The sequence below is a fragment of the Oncorhynchus mykiss genome, chromosome 7 (genome assembly GCF_013265735.2).
Source record: "Oncorhynchus mykiss isolate Arlee chromosome 7, USDA_OmykA_1.1, whole genome shotgun sequence".
Lineage (NCBI taxonomy): Eukaryota > Metazoa > Chordata > Actinopteri > Salmoniformes > Salmonidae > Oncorhynchus > Oncorhynchus mykiss.
The window spans coordinates 20,427,079-20,444,202 of NC_048571.1; the positions used below are offsets into that span (position 1 = coordinate 20,427,079).

At 46.6% G+C, this 17,124-nt stretch overlaps 1 protein-coding gene and 1 non-coding gene across 6 annotated transcripts in view; both read right to left on the reverse strand.

The window, feature by feature from the left end:
* LOC110527459 (nck-associated protein 5) overlaps window positions 1-17,124 on the reverse strand; it is a 179,816-nt gene that overhangs the window by 89,527 nt on the left and 73,165 nt on the right. For 4 of the 5 annotated variants that reach the window (XM_036982868.1, XM_036982869.1, XM_036982873.1 and 1 more), the window contains exon 4: window positions 5,196-5,259. In XM_036982868.1, coding sequence (XP_036838763.1) covers window positions 5,196-5,259 — 64 coding nt within the window. Of the gene's footprint in view, window positions 1-5,195; window positions 5,260-16,361; window positions 16,799-17,124 lie in introns of those variants that run through there. The other variant, XM_036982870.1, reaches the window with a different exon arrangement.
* On the reverse strand, window positions 4,371-4,444 carry trnaa-ugc. The gene has a single exon. It is a non-coding gene; the product is annotated as a tRNA-Ala (tRNA).

Genomic DNA, 17,124 nt, shown 5'->3' on the forward strand with positions numbered 1-17,124 from the left:
TCAAATCATGTCTCTGTCATAATATACAGCATATGTAACTGGGCTTGATTGCTCCATGCTACAGTAACCCAGTTGCACTTGACACAGTCCTAGCATGGCTGTGTAATTCTACAATATTGTGTTGTCATTTATTCATAAGGGACAGACAGACAGGGTTCTCAGTGGTGAATTACTGGACCTTCCGTAACCCCCTGATACCCCTCCATGATCCGGAGGAGATTTTAAATTAATTAGAGACGACTGCGTCTCTCAAGGCCACATTGTGCGCCAGCTGCAGTCTGTGCAATGTTGTCAGCGAATGTGTGTGTGTGTGTGTGTGTGTGTGTGTGTGTGTGTGTGTGTGTGTGTGTGTGTGTGTGTAGGGGTCAGGAGAGAGTGGGTAGTGTGTGTGTGTGTGCCCCTCTCTCACTCAATAATCTCTTCATTACACAGTGCACCTCAGTATGAGGCTGGGAGGCTCTCGCTGCATCAAAGGTCTGGAGAACATCTCCTTGGCTCAGTACTGCAACACAAACATCAGGGACACAAAGCCCCATGCAGTTTCCTCCTCCTTCATCAATAATACATGTTGTTTACTGTCTGCCTGTCTGCCTGCCAGGCTGGCAGTATATTGACCAGCCTGGATTCTGCTGGAAGAAGTGTAACAAGGGGATTTGTCTGACTGGCAAACTGTAGGCTAAACAATGTGTGTTCACTACAATACAGAATACAGGTGTTTACATGCTATTATGACAACAACAACAACCAAATGCTTTAAAAAGTAGCATGTCATGTAGCATGTAATGTAGCATGTCATCATGTAGCATGTCATGTCACATGTCATCATGTAGCATGTCATGTAGCATGTTTGCCTGAAGTGCCTTTACTCTCTTAGCCTAATTGCACTGAAATAATACATTTTCTAAATAACAATTTAATTTCAGGCAGGTTCTTAGTAGTAGCTCTGCCCTTGGTACATTGAGCAGAGAACAATTACCATAAAATCTATATTTAAATTGCAATATCAAATATGATTATATTCTTGAACATGGCCATTTGCTAAAATAATACTTATCTTCAAAATACAGAGGATGGTGTAAACTGAACCTCATGCTATTCCCTAGAAATCACAGGTCCCTAGGGAGTCCATAAATTCAATTATCATGCAGGGCAAACCATTACGTTAGAGCCTGGCTATTGCTCTCACGTAGGCAGCCACTGCGGATGTACAGTATACACAAACCCCGGGATATGGTAAACCGTATGAGTGGCCCATTTATCATTGCCAAGGGACCCACACCCTGTCCATCCACACAGAGAAAGAGAATGAGAGAGATAGAAAGAAAAAGAGAGAGAAAAAAAGGCACACACACATACACACACACACACACACACAGAAACGTAAGGCACACACACACGCGCGCGCAGAAAAGTAAGCACACACACACCCCAACCCCCCCCCCACCCCCCCCCCCCCCCACCCCACCACACGTGCTCCGTCCAGAGACTGCTGGCTCTGTGGGGATGCGATTTAAGCTTGGCTGTCACCCCTCGTCACCCATCTCAATGAGTGAAACCACTATGGGAGAGAGGGATCCCAGTGATGGTCCCCATAGTGGTTTCACACATTGAGATGGGTGACGAGGGGTGACAGCCATCACTGGGATCCCTCTCTCCCGGCACATGGCTGATAAGCCCCAATCTGTAGAGACAGCACATGAGTTCCCAGCGGTCCCCTCGGTCCCCAGTCCCTCACCAGTGAAAAAGATCCTCCAAACAGCTGTCAAAGGCATCTCCATGCTGTCTCCACACAGACCTCAGTCCACCACACAGACTTCAACCATAGACGTACAAGGAATATACTATAGAATGGAAGTAGGCTATTATACTAGCACAATTCTAGAATATAAGTAATGCTATTTCTATTGCTTCAACTCACTATTCAATCCCTTTCTCTCTTTTCCCACTAATGGAGAGCTTATAGCTAGAATGCATAGGCACACTTTCTTGGTTCATCATCCATTTGGCCTACTGCACTGTGTGTTTGTCCAGATCACTTTTAAGACTCAGATTTGTAACAGTACCCCGTTTATCTTAAGTGCATTTTCCCCCATGAATTACCACTGGTGCATTTGGATCCTTTGGAGTAAATGAGACTGCTGAATAGCCTCGAATGCTGATGTGAGAATGTTTCAATCCCTTTCGCTTGAGTTTCATTCAAGCGTGAGCGAATCGCATGCAGTAATCAAGGAAGGAGAAATAAAGTGTGTGTGAGTGTGAGTGTGAGTGTGTGTGTGTGTGTGTGTGTGTGTGTGTAGACTTGCACGTATGTGAATGTGTCTGTGCATGCAAGCTGTACACATCTACACTTCATGATGGGTCTATTAAGCTGTGATACCATGGTGTGCCTCAGAAAAAAAAGTGTGTTTCACACAAAGTGCAGCGTTTATTTTCCCACGTTGTTTAGACAGCCGCTTCCAGTGGTCATAATCTCAGCCGCAGCACCTAGCGACCACAGAAGCCACACATTTTTTTTTTTTTTTACTTCTCTCTCTCTCTCCCCCCTCTCCCCCCTCTCCCTCCCCCTCTCGCTCTCTTCCTCTCTCCCTCCCTCCCTCCCCAGCCAGCCAGCCAGCCAAGCCCAAATACTCCTCTCTCTCTCTGGGCTGGCTTCGATGTGAAGAATTCCAGAATTCTGAATTCCAGGGGAAACCCACAGCAGCGACTGGTACTGAATGAGAGGGTTTGACTGGAGAAAGACAGGCCACGCTTGTTGGAGTGACTGGGCCTGTGTTCTGCCTTCTCTGAGCATAAACACGACCAGTTACCAGAGCTCATCATCAAATACCTTGTGGGGGATCCAGTGTTTTTCTTCCTGACTGAGTTTGAACGGAAGGTGGCAGGGTGGGGCTGGCTGATTAAACACCCTGCAGGGCTTAAGATAATGTTTAAGCAGTACACAGCACTTTCAAGGCCTGGCGGGTATGGCTATAACAACATCTCCTTATAACCAATAAACCAATGCATATAAGTCATGTCTATCATATAGGGACTCAGTATCTTAACCACAATTCTCATTTAGAAGACCAGGGGCCATATCTATCAAGTGTCTCTGAGTAGGAGTGCTGATTTGAATAGGGTTACATGGACAGGGTGAGAAACTGATCCTAGATCACCACTCCTACTCTGAGACACTTGATACATATGTATTGCTTTTTTACAAACTCCTGCAGTTTAAGTTCTGATAACAAACGTTAAATGCCCAATGAAGAATGATACAGAAGTCTAAGGCCCATGTCATTGGCAGTTGCCATGGTTTTGCGCAACTGTACCCCCCAATTTAAAACACTAGCTAAAGTTAAGACTTGTTACTCAGTTGTATTAACATCGAGTGTTGTATTACAAAATCAAAACCCTCCCTCCCTCCCGCCACAGAGAAGAGAGCATAACTAGTTAAAGAGGAGGGTCAGAGATGCACACTTCAAAGTCTACAGCATTTCATCTGTCGTCTTCTGGAGGCTGTGTGTGTGTCTGTGTTGGTATCTGTATATCATTACTTGTCTGTGTGTGAGGAGGTTACTCTCTATTTCACCTTGCCATCACATTAACAATTATCTCCCTGATGCAGCCCTCTGGTTTGATTTCTATTAAAGACCCTAAAGACCATGCCTGAGCTCCCAGAGGAGAGGAGCATCTCCCAGGCATGTGTGTGTGAGAGGAGGGATAATCCCAATTTCAAAATGGAGCTCAGAGAGACACACACACACCCCACATTCTTCTTTTACCACTCCCTTCCCCTCCTCCTGTCTGGCATAGATAACTCATCCCTCCTCCACCCCCCTTTCCTCACAAACACACCCGGAGTTGTAATTAGCATGGCATCCACTCTCATGACTCGAAGAAGCAGTAGTCAGAGAAAGCCTCGCTCAGCCAGGCAGTAGATATTTCCCTCCTAGCTCTTCACTAAGGTCAGAGGCTAATCAGTCTCTTAGTCTGACTGACTACAGGACGAGGTGCTGACACACAGAGTTTCCCAATGGAGCCTGAGATAAGAGCTATGTGGGAACTTCCTTCTCTTGTGCTGGGACTGTATGGAATTTGCTACAGTGAGCCTCAACAGCGAGAGCCTGCACTGTGTTAAGACACATGTGACTCTGATTGCATGGTCACGTCTGACCTTGCAGACAGCTACAGCATGCCTCAGGAACCGCATTGCAGAAATCAATACACTGGGTAGGTCGTTCTTCACAGTCACAAACTAACATCCAAGTCTTTTCCAAAGACTCCATGGGGGGCTTCCAGGAAACATTTCTCTTACCATCGACATCGTCATTTAGCGAATGTTTTTATCCAGAGCAACTTACAGCAATAAGTGCATACATTTTCATACTGGTCCCATGTGGGAATCAAACCCACAACCCTGGCAGTGCAAGCACCATGCTCTACCAACTGAGCCATACAGGACCATCTATACAAAGAAGGCTATGTACAGTATGCGGCCATTGTCATGATGCGTATGCTTGCCACTCTATACAGTATATAGTGTTGTTCATATCCATGTCTGTCCTACTGTGTTTTAATGTTACGAGCCCAGGCTGGAACTCGAGACCACTACCACCACGAAAAAGCATTGTAGATATGGTGATCCTAGAGTATGTAAATCTCAAGTCTGCTTTAGGATTGCTGCCATAGCGCTCTTTTATGAAGCTATTTGGGGCTTTACTGCGGTTCTAAACAGCTGAGTCCAAGGCCTGGCTGTCGCTCTAGAGACCGTGGTCAGCTGGTATCTGCTCTGTCACACTGTCAGTCCACTCACTGCGAACCCTACCTCACGCCCTCTGCGTCAGCACGACTGGCTCCCTGGTCTGCTTTCCCCTTGTTATACAACCGCTGTGTGTGTCTGTGTGTGTGTGTGTCTGTGTGTGTGTGTGTTTAAGCGCTACATTTGACGTCATCCCTGAAATCTGCAGCACTAATGAGCCATAATATGGGTTGATAATACCATGGCGATGGGAGCAAGACCTAGAATTGCCACCCGGAATAGTGCTGCAAGACCCAACGTAAATATATGTTTTTGGTTGAGGAAAGTTAGCAGTGCAGTGACCTTGGTCGATGACCGAGCAGGACTGGCATGCCTACAACTGTGGGCTGTGGGTTTAAGACTGATAATGTGTGTGTGTGGTGTGTCTGTGTGTAAGACAGAGCATCAACAGTACCATTGTTCCTTCGCTTTTGCTTCGTGCGACTTCCCTCTGCAGGCGAGCCACGGCCAGTTTCTCCCTGAACACACACAGAGAGAGAGAGAGAGAGAGAGAGAGAGAGAGAGAGAGAGAGAGAGAGAGAGAGAGAGAGAGAGAACAAGAAGCAAGTGAATAGCTGATCGTTTTTCATTGGGACACAGTCAGGCAGGCCTGCCACCTCTCTCTGTCAGTGCTCCACGCACTGTGTTCTGCCAAACAACTAGCTAACAGCACTGTGGTTTACCAACACGTCAACAAACAACAAACAGAAAGGATATAGGGGACAGCAACTAGACACTACACACTAAACAGAGACACACTAGCCTGCGCCTTGACAAAAATTGCACACAAAAAGCACGAAAAGCATTCCACTTTGACAACCATAAACATCCACTCAGTTATAGAGATACAGTGTCTAGCGTTCTATTTCTATGAAAACTGTAGAACAGACCAATCTCACGCGAGCTCAATCATTTTGCTAATGAGAGAAAGTGGCACGCTCATGTACTGGCACTGATAATGATGGCCTCTTTAGAGCTTTTCCCAAGGTATCACTGCCTGACAGTTCTCTCGGCCAGGCATGCCTTCCATATTAATTAACAACATACTGTAACATGTTTGAAAGCTACAGACAAGAGGAATTGTCCTGCTGCGGTTTCAATGCCAGCCAGCCACCATCATATTGTTACCCCACAAAACAACGCTTAGTATTCCATATTACTGTAGCTACCTGTCTGGAAGCAACAGACAACTCCTTTAGGCCAGGCATACCTTCCATATTAGCAACATATCCAAAGGCAAGAAACAAGAAGTGGTACTGTAATGCTGTGGTTTCATTGCCCACCAGCCACCATTGTTAGCCTACAAAATAACTCTTAGTGTTAGAAATAGGGCAATTTCACGGCATCGGAATTGCGCTGAGACTCCAACAATGAGTTTCTTCTTTGACTCACCTAAGGAAAGTCCCCATGTTAAAAAGACGACCAAGGTAGTAGCTATAGTAGATGAATATGGATATAGTAGATGAATATGGATATAGTAGATGAATATGGATATAGTAGATGAATATGGATGGTGAAGTCCCCATTGAATTAGTAGTTTGTAGGACAATACTCGCCAGCGCAAAATAAGAAAGTTCTGGTTTGTTTGTCATCCAACTGCAGTGTGTGAGGAAAGGGAAAGAGAGACAAATTCAATTACGCAAAGTCTTGGCACTGATTGATAAACAGTGATGCGGTGAATCCGACCTGAAGTTGATGCAGTGAATCTGAGTGTAAGTTGACCTGCACTATTAAAACACACACAAGAGCAAACAAACGTGCCCACACACACACACAGTACTGTGACTGCGCTGTGAGAAATCTGTGCCCATGTGATCCTACACACTACACCTGAAACACACTCACACTCCAGTTGCGCAGTCCTATTGGTAACCATTCCAGTTACTGTGTGTGTGTGTGTGTGTGTGTGTGTGTGTGTGTGTGTGTGTGTGTGTGTGTGTGTGTGTGTGTGTGTGTGTGTGTGTGTGTGTGTGTGTGTGTGTGTGTGTGTGTGTGTGTGTGTGTGTGTGTGTGTGTGTGCGTGTGTGTGTGTGTGTGTGTGTGTGCTGTGTCACCCTGTGAGAAACTCCTGAACTTCTGTAACTCGTCACCACGTCTACACTGTTTTCCTAACTGGCAACTCATCACATACCCTGCTGCTACTGTTCATTATCTCTCCTGTTGCCCAGTAACCTTACCCCTACCCATATACATATCTACCTCAATGACCTCGTACCCCTGCACATGGACTCGGTACTGGTACCCTGTGTATATAGCCAAGTTATCGTTACTCATTGTGCATTTATTCCTTTGTGTTGTTATCTTTTCATCACTCATATCTTTTCTCTCTCCGCATTGTAGGGAAGTAAGCATTTGCCTGGTAATCTCCACCTGTTGTTTATTAAGCAAGCCTTTGTTAGGTCTGCGAGCTAGACATGTAAGGGGTTAAGTTTCAGGCCACTTATTCACAGACATGCTACAGGGGGCAGGAAACTTAAGCTAACTGCGCCCGTTGCGAAAATCATTGCCAAAAATTAAGCCATTTTTACATTCTGTGTAAAACATAATTACAGTAATTGGTACATTTTTTACAGGCAGTCAAAACAGTACCTCAACATGGCAACATTTGACTCCAAGTTCAGCCCTGAGAATGTGGAGGGGTGGTATTTGAATAGGATCATGTAAGTAAGGGGTGGAAAAAGACCGCCGGAGTAATAGACAACCCATTAGGCATATTTGATCCCGACATCATGTGGCATCTGCATTCCAACCACCACCAAGTTAGCCCATTCTGCTGATCTGTTTCTCTGGGAACGGCTAGGCTAGCCTGTCCATGACCAGCTGTGTAAACCTACCTCTCAAAAGAGACACAGAATGAGAGTCCGTCCTTAAAGCTATCGTGACAAACATTCCAGATATCAGAACTCATTCTGAGCTGTGATGATGGTTATAAATAAATAAGGCTGTGTTCCAATATGTCGCACAAGCATGCAGTACCACTTACTAGAATGTATTGGGCATGTGTTCTAATTAAATGGTATAGTACTACGGAATTGGAACATGGCCAAGATGTGTTTTGCAATACTCTGATCCCATGTTTGATCGAACACAGGCGGAAAGGAAGCATGCTGTATGCTCAGACTGCTAGCTGTCCACAGTTGACCATGTGTTTGTGAACCTTTTCATCTCCATATTTAATTGAAACCCCAGCTGCATCCAAACCCTCCTCCCTTCATCCCTGCTTTTTCCCCCCTGCTCTTTGAACACGGTTAGGGGGCTTCGGAAGCGAGTGCATTCCAACGGCAGCGACGGGCAGACAGATCGGGGTTGGCACCTCGCTGGCCTCCAGCAGTTCCCAGTGACCTGGAATCACCTGGCACTGCCCGCACCAGTGCTCAGTCTGTGCCCACAGTCTGCCCACAATATATCCACCACGAGCAGTTGGGGCAGTGGAGAGCAGGAACGCAGCCTGACTAGCTCCACGCTTCAGTGAAGCAGGCCCAACCACATAACACCCCCCGCAGACGCCCCACTGCTTCCCACGCCTCGCACAAGCTGCTGCTGCGAAGGGCAACGGGCCAAGGACCAGGGAGGGCCAAGCTCTGCCCCCAGGCTGACACCACGGGCAGGGCTGGGGCAAGGGAGGGCACCCCAACCATCTCATATCCCACATGCCATCTCATCGCTCGCCCTATAGAGCTAGGGGTACTTTTGGCAATATGTACTGACAGTATGAACGTTATGCCAAAAAACTACATTTGATTGGTTACTGCAGGATATGGGATGAGAACTATACTGAAACATTATTAATCAGGGTCCATATGCTTCTGAACATCTAGTTCTGACCCAGGATCAGCTGTCAGTTGTCCACCCACCCACACAATACTGTATTGGTCTTTTCCTCATTGGGATGTTGTTATTTGTGCACCATCACAACAACATCATCTTCCTTTAGGTTTCATATGACAGCCTAGAATGTGCCAAGGCGAGGCGAGGAAAGGGGTGTGTATGAACACAGATCAAATCAGCCCTGTTTCCCCACACATTCTCCCACATTCTCCAGGCTAACCAATCTTCCCCATCTCCAGATTGTTTTCGTCGTCACGCGGAGACAAAGGAGCGCGGCGTCGGAGCATACGTGCCTGCAAAGACATGATCTGGCGAGGGGCGGGAGGATCAATCATTCTCCGGGAGATGTTATTTGCCAACCTGAGCTGACACGTTCGCCCCCCAGACACGCTTTGAACTGCATTGTGGGAGGCAGCTCGTTTTGTTGCGTTTTTTCTTTCATCCTTATGATTGTTCCATTGTCAACCATTGTCCCTTGTGTGAGGTTGTCTGGTTTAAGTCTATTTTGTCAAGTCTAAGTTTGCCTGATGAGGAAAAAAGGTATCCTTACTCATGATGCGTAGGGTTACTCTGTATACCAAACTATACATTCGTACACTGGCAAGCCAAACCTACCTCTCTGTCCTATCAAAACCATTGTTACATATGCAGTAGCGTTGTGGCAATGAGAAAATTACATACTGTGGCAGGTAGCCTAGCGTTTAGAGCACTGGGCCAGTAAGGTTCAAATACCCGAGCAGACAAGGTGGAAACCTGTCAATGTGCCATGGAGCAAGGCACTTAACTCTAATTTGCTGCAGGGATACCATACTACTATGGCTGACCCTGTAAAACAACATATTTCACTGCTGTGACAATAAGACATTGTCCATGGATATATGCTACAAATAGTAATGCCTGGGAAGAATTTGGCTAAAACAGGAAATCGACCTCACCATCCACTACATAATAATGAAAACTCTTCTTCAGCAACATCAGCTCTCACAGTCTATACTCTAAACACACCACTCTGGGAAAAGGATGCCTGAATAAAATAGCCCTCCAATAGTGTTAATACAAGGCTTACATAAGCAAACGGAACATCTAAACCATGACATTATCTCAATCTGAGTAAACCGCAAATGTACACAGAGTGAAGTGGATGGGAAGCATGAATGTTTGGATGATGATGAGTCCCCATGCATTTATGTATTTGCGCTGGCTAGCTCCACGCTGAGTTTTAACTCTGCAGATGAACAAATCTAGTGTGTGTGTGTGTGCGCACGTGTGACTAAACATGCGTCCATGTGTGTTTGGAAAGACCTTGCCGGTTGGCTCTCTTTTTGGCCATTTCCTTAATCCGTCTATCCCACGGTTATGCAACCCTCTCTGTGATTCCAATGCCATATCTCCCTCCAGGGAGCGTCAGGCCAATGAGTTTGTTCAGGCGCTTATCAAGTTGTAGCATCCATTAGAAAGCAATAATGGCTAATGCCCCTTTGTGTGTGTGTGTGTGCGTGTGCGTGTGTGTGTGCGTCTGTGCATGTGTGCGTGTGCGTGCGTGTGTATGCACGTGCATCTACACACATGTATGTTATGCAGTTACAGCTATGTCACTAGAAAACTTTCCCCCTTAGCACTGAGATGCAGAGGGAGGCTTCTACACCTACCACCCACATCTGAGGGTTTCTGACCTCTGGTACCCTGTCCAGACCTGGGCTACACGGGAGAGCAGCGGGAGGCTGGAGCCATATGTTATCACCTCACACACACCCATGAAATGAGGAGGTCAGCGGGCCAATGAGTGTTACCACACCGCATGCGTCAACTATGGAAGACATGAAACATGATGAGGTTTCTTTGGAAACACACAAAGAACACAAAAGTGTTGTTTTGGATAAGAATGGCTCCATCTTTTAAGACATTATAACACTTTATAAATGACGGAAAGCCTTGATAGAGAACAGCCAGTGAACAAACCATGAACCTTTTCAGAGGCAGAGACATATTTTACAGTAGGACAAGTTCAAACGGAATGGTGCTCACATATTATATGCTTTGCCAATTGCCTTATCTTCTGAAATTACAACACATTTATCACACATTTATTTCCACACAATTAAGAAAACCCAAGGATCTTTAGCTCATAATGCTCGTCAACGATCAGTAACAGTCACACAAACCACGAATCCTCTGTCCAATGACAGCTATGGCGAATTTAGCTCTGAAGCCTTGTGTCTGACATGGTTTAGAACGTTCCTAGCGAGCAAGGACCCCCACCCCCCATCTCTCTAAACGTTTTCTCATTGGGCATGTCACGGCTGACCTCGATTGTTTCTAAACCACATCAGCCACAGTCAGACGCATTCCACCTCAGACGGAACGAAACACTCCGACAGAACAGATGTACTCTGAAATGGCCCCCGATGCCCCGCCATCACAAGACAGTTCACAGACAGAATGCAAACAGTCGGCTCGGGCATGGTGGATGGAGATTGTGAATCATCGGTCACAAACCACTGCAGGTGTTCAGTGTTGGAACCAGACGCAAACGTGCACAAATGCGCACGTGACTGTGTGCACATACACACACGTATGCATGCATGCACACAAACATACACACTATAGGGCACTTTCGCCATCTATATCAAACCACACAAGCTTTTCATGCGCTCTGCAGCAGGCCCTTCAAATGCACTGACTGCCTCTCAATATGGGGGGACTCACTCTTAAGCCTCACAAACACACACACACACACACACACACACACACACACACACACACACACACACACACACACACACACACACACACACACACACACACACACACACACACACACACACACACACACACACACACACACACACACACACACTCCATACCCCATTATGTTTTTTTACTGCTGACTCATCCGGGCTAGTTTTAAAGGCCACCCCTGGTCCCTTTTTACTCATTGTGAATGGGAAGCCGTCGACCATCGTTTCAGAGGCAGCGCAAACACTGTCCCTTTTTACAGCAGCAGACAAACAAGTCATTCCTCTAGAATAGACACAAAGGTACGGGTCAACACTGGCTCTCGTTCTCTCAAGGGTCCCCGGTCTCCCCGGCGAGGCCATTACAACGTGTTAGCTATGTCACACACATACCGATGTGGACACACACACACACACACACACACACACACACATCTATGTCTCTATGTAAGAGAGCACCAGGTACCAGCAGCCAATCCAATTCTGACCCCACAGAGCCAAATAAAAAGTAAAGAAACGGATGAGGTCTGCTTGTTTCTCCCACAATTATCCTGTGATTTACGATTGGGATAGAGGGGAGATGAAGTTTGTTGACATTCCCCAGGCTCGGGTTAACCTCAATCTGAAGCCATGTGACTCAAAGTGCTGATTTAGGATCAGCTACGCATTTTATGTCACAATGAATAAGATGCCATTGACAGGGGGAACCGGATCCTACATCAGCACTCCAACTGAGAGGCCTGATAAAGACGCTCCAGTTCATTCCCAACAAACGTCAAAAAATGGTTCTGTTTCCGAAAAGGGCTTTAAAACGTGTGAGAAGGTCAATCGAGATGTTACTAGAATGGTTTGACACCCGTCCTTGGTTAGGAATCATGATCCAGGTTTTAACAATAAAGAAAGGATTTTCTTCAAAATGTCACACATCCTGTCGTTTTCTCCATCCAGGCACCTTGGTTGGACTGTGAGGCTGCAACTGTATACCGTTCACATTGTAGCTTTTTCTCATCACAAAGACACATCAATCTTCTCACAAATAGTTTGCATGTGAAAGTTATGACCCAGTTACTGCTGAAAGCCTACTGCTTAAAACTAGTCTTAAAGTCTTAAAACTAAATCCAATCTGGGCTGTTTCCAAATAACTTTTATGTCCACCGGTTTTATCTCTTAAACTTAATCCTTAGTGGACACATGTATCAAAGGGATGGATGCCAACACAATTAAAGATTAAGGTTATATTTAAAGAGGCACAACAACTAGAGTTCTACAAGCCTGTGTTCCAAGAATCTGTCATTGCATAAAGACTCCGATGAGAAATATAATCCATGGCTTTATTTTGTGGGCCAAACCTGATTGGCAAACTTTGCAATTCAGCAGTTAGCGACTGGAATCATGTCCTGCTAACATTTTCACCTTGGAGAACTCCCGTAGAGCGAACCCAGCCATTGTAAACCACAGGAATGTGGCGTTTTAATGGCATAATTTAACAGGGTAATATTGTACTTTGTCTCCAAAGGCAAAGGAGTAATCAGATTCCACCAACACCATCCATTGACAGTTACCACATAAAACCCCTTTTATTGCCTATAAATGGTGTTGGGGTATTAACTTTTAATGTTGCTTTTGAGTGGGACACTAGATTCAGAAGGCCGTCAGCCACAACATGACAAGGATTTAACAGTCTTTCACATTTGAAATATGTCTTTCACATTTGAAACTATGTTGGCAATCGAAAACAAGCAGAGTCGCTGCAACTATAGAACAAATGCATTCATATAGCCTACACAGCTGCCAAGATGAAATCTTGCTAATCTCAAAATGACTGAGCTATCCATCAGAGACAAGGCATTTGCCTTGCCCCATTTTCAACAGGGAAACTTAGACAGACTCAGACCGAAACAGGCTCATACTGGCTTGTCCCATGTCGGGGAGCCCTCCAAAGACCTCTGCTGTTTTTAGAGTTTCCCACGTGCTGTTCTTAGCAAGATAAATGTGTAGCGGGACTATGGGAGGAATGCATTCACTGCTGCTCCTAATTGATGTGAGTGGTCGTCAGCAGCAGTACAGACTGTCTAAACAGAGCCAGGGGTTAGAGAGGGGAGAGGAACTCAGGCCTCACACGCAGGCCTCACACTCAGGCCTCACACTCAGGCCTCACACTCAGGCCTCACACTCAGGCCTCACACTCAGGCCTCACACTCAGGCCTCACACTCAGGCCTCACACATCATTACTGCTTTATGGGCGCCTCTGGGTCTCCCTACTGTGTGTATGTGTGCGTGTGCGTGTGCGTGTGCGTGTGCGTGTGTGTGTGTGTGTATGTGTGTGTGTGCGTGCAGTTTTGTTCATGCTCATTTAAGTGTGTGTTTGCATGTGTGCGAGTGTGTCCAACCCCAGTGCTGGACAGCACAGAGCGGGAGATAAACTGGCCTCTGGGGAATTGGGTCCTCTTCCCAAATGAAACGAGTCTGGCTGCAAATGAGGTGGAAATGCTCCCATGCTGGGACACACTGGGGCTGGCCATTGAACAGGAGAACATTCCTCAGTAATTCATTTTGACCTGAACCCAATAGGCTAGCTGGGTCGATGAATGGAAGAGGGGAAGGAGGGGAGAGAGGGGGAGGAGAGGGAAGAGAGGGAGAGAGGGGGAAGAGAGGGAGAGAGAGGGAAGAGAGGGAGAGAGAGGGAAAGAGAGAGAGAGAGAGGGAAGAGAGGGAGAGAGAGGGAAGAGAGGGAGAGGGAGAGGGAGAGAGAGAGAGAGAGAGAGAGAGAGAGAGAGAGAGAAAGAGAGAGAGAGAGAGGGAAGAGAGATCGAGAGGGAAGAGAGATCGAGAGGGAAGAGAGAGAGAGAGAAGGAAGAGAGGGAGAGAGAGGGAGAAGAGAGGGAGAGAGAGGGAGAATATAGTGAGAAGAGTGAGAAGAGAGAGAAGGAGAGGACTAAAAGCATAATATTTGATGAGGGGATGGCAATAACCGGTTGTGATCCCTGTATGCTTACTGGCAGTGGCTTGTCTGTCAACAATCTGACTGTCCATGTAGACATTTGGATTACATGCAAAGTGGTTGGCAGGACATTGTGAGTGGATAATATGTTGTGCCACCATACCACTGGTTGGACTGGCATGACAACTTTTACAGTACTTCCACTAAAAGATCAACTTTCAACATTCATATGGTTTCATCTGAAAGTATACTCTTAGAGGGATTATAACAAATAGGACATTTACACAACCAATCCAGTGACTCCACAATACATTTCTCACACAACAACACACTTAAAAACTGTCTCCATACGCCGTAGATCACACAGTACAGTTAATTACGTACGTTTACATCAAACTCTGTACGGGAGTAGAATGGGAGGAAAAAAGACAATGTCACTCAGAAAATGTTTTCATTCATCCATCGCGGGGACACATGTAGCATGACGCTTTAATTCCATCAAATCACATCTTCCACTTCGCAATCCTCTTAAACTAATCCCCAGGTATGTTTCACAGGACGCTGGCCTCAAACTGTACAGCACCAGCATCGCATCTGCCCAGTGTTAACACTTTCACTTGGCCAGAAGCTGGCCCAGGCTGTCTGTAAAGTATCACTGCCTTGGGGGCAACTTACCCTGAACCATATAGCATTATAGTGAATCATCATTGGCAATCATAGCCTCCCTTGTGATTAAAAAATATGTTGTTAAAGAATAACAGAGTAAAACTGCAACGCTATTACATAGTCGAACCGCAACGCAAGTGTGTTTGTTTGAGACAGAATAACACAGTTTGACAGGAGAAAATAAACCAACAAACATGTTGTCATCTCCTAAGGTCCTGTGTTGTCATGTTGACGTGTTTCTGTCGCCTCGCTGTTTACTCCGGTAATCACCGAGACAGAAATAGGAGCCGTCGCTCAAGTCAGTGGTGTTTGAGTGACAGCTAAGGCTTCTGTTGATAAGGGCGTGCATGCAGCACAGTCATTCCGTATACGGTGACTGCTGTGGGGAAGGCACATGTAGCTAGCTAGCTCTCCCCTCACCAGTCATGGAGGAATAGGGGTAGTGGTTTGCGGGAGCCCCACATCCATCCACAACGCAGGCACACACACACACACACACACACACACACACACACACACACTGGGGGAGAGCCAGGGGCACCCAAGCCAAAGCAGTAATGATGTACACACACACAGTCCCAGCAAGGGAGCACAATCCATACCCCACTACTGCTGTTTCTATGGCAGGATTAGACTCACTGCTGGGGGAAACATACTAATCTTTAATATGGCTAAGAGGGGACGAAATACATTCCAACACACACACACACCTCCCAGACTAGCTTGTTGTACCTCTCCGTGAACGATTGGGCACATATTCCCGTTATCAATCAATCAGAATTAAAGCCTCCTTACAGGGCCGGCCCCCGTGCCGTTGCCACTAGCAACAGGGCACACAATTGCTTTCCTTTTCCCTGCACTGGCTAATAAAGGGATCCTGCAAATCAGGATCATCTCCTGTAAGTAGCCTCATTCCTGAAATAAGAAATTTAGCTAACGTTAGGCTACACGCTCATCGGGACCCGTTGGACAAACACAGCTCACAGCAAGCTGACCCTGATTTAAAGAGGCACAACCGGTCTAATGTGACAACGCTACAATCAACGACACGTACGCAGCAAGGGCGCAAGTACACTGCATTTAACTTTGCGGCTCCTTGCAACTTAAAGGACACATCTGGCTGAAATTCACGGCAACATGAAATGACAACAGGAAGAAAACACAACACCTTTAAGACCAACATAATAACCTGGTCGCGTAGAAGCCTGTGCAACTGATACAGAAGCGTGATGCCCCCACTCCACAAAATCAGAGAAAAAATACTGCTGAAGTCCCATGTCTTAAAGGGACATCGCCACTCTTAAAGGGACATCGCCTGTCTTAAAGGGACATCGCCTGTCTTTAAGGGACATCTCCTGTCTTAAAAGGAAAAGAGTGGCGGTGTTATGAGCGTCTAGGTGTTCTCCTTACCATGCCTGAGGTGATGCATCCTGGTGTTCGGTCTTCAGCTGACTCACATGGTAATCCTGCTGCACGCTGCACTGCACAGCAGCTGCTGCAAGCCACTGATCCCACCCACGATAAAGTTTACATCCACAATGCAGCCCTCTGCTCGGTGTGACAACTGAGCAGAACAGCGATCGCCCTCTCTCTCTCTCACTCTCTCTCTCTCTCTCTCTGAGCCTCTCTCTTTCTATTGCACTCCCTCTTTCTCTCTCTCCGACTTGCTCTACACACAATCTCTGCCTGTCCTCACTCTCACACACTGTGTGTGTTTCTATCACTCTGCCTCTCTCGTTCTCTCTCCCTCTGGCAACATGCACACTGCTGCCTCTCAACACCGTTTCTCACTTTCTCCTCTGTCTCTCTCGCTCTCTGCCCCTCTCTCGCTTGCACTCGCGTTACATACTCTGCCGCTCTCACACAGTCTCTCTCTCTCTTTCTCTCTCTGTCTCACTCTCGAGGTCCCTCCTCTTTCTGTGCCTCAGCGCTTCTCTCCAGCTCCAACAGGACGTTTAACATGTGTTGGGGGGTGGGGGGGTGTAGGGAGGGGTGAGATGGCTGCTGGCTCTGAAGGTGCCACTTTCCTCTGGGGAGATGAAGGGAGATGAAGGGGGGTGAGGAGAGATGGGGAAGGGGTAGGTGACAGCAGTGAGGGGGGAGGGGGGGGTTCAGGGACGTGAGTGCAGTTCGGCTTGAGATGTTTCTGACTGAGCTCTTTTCAGAGAGAGAG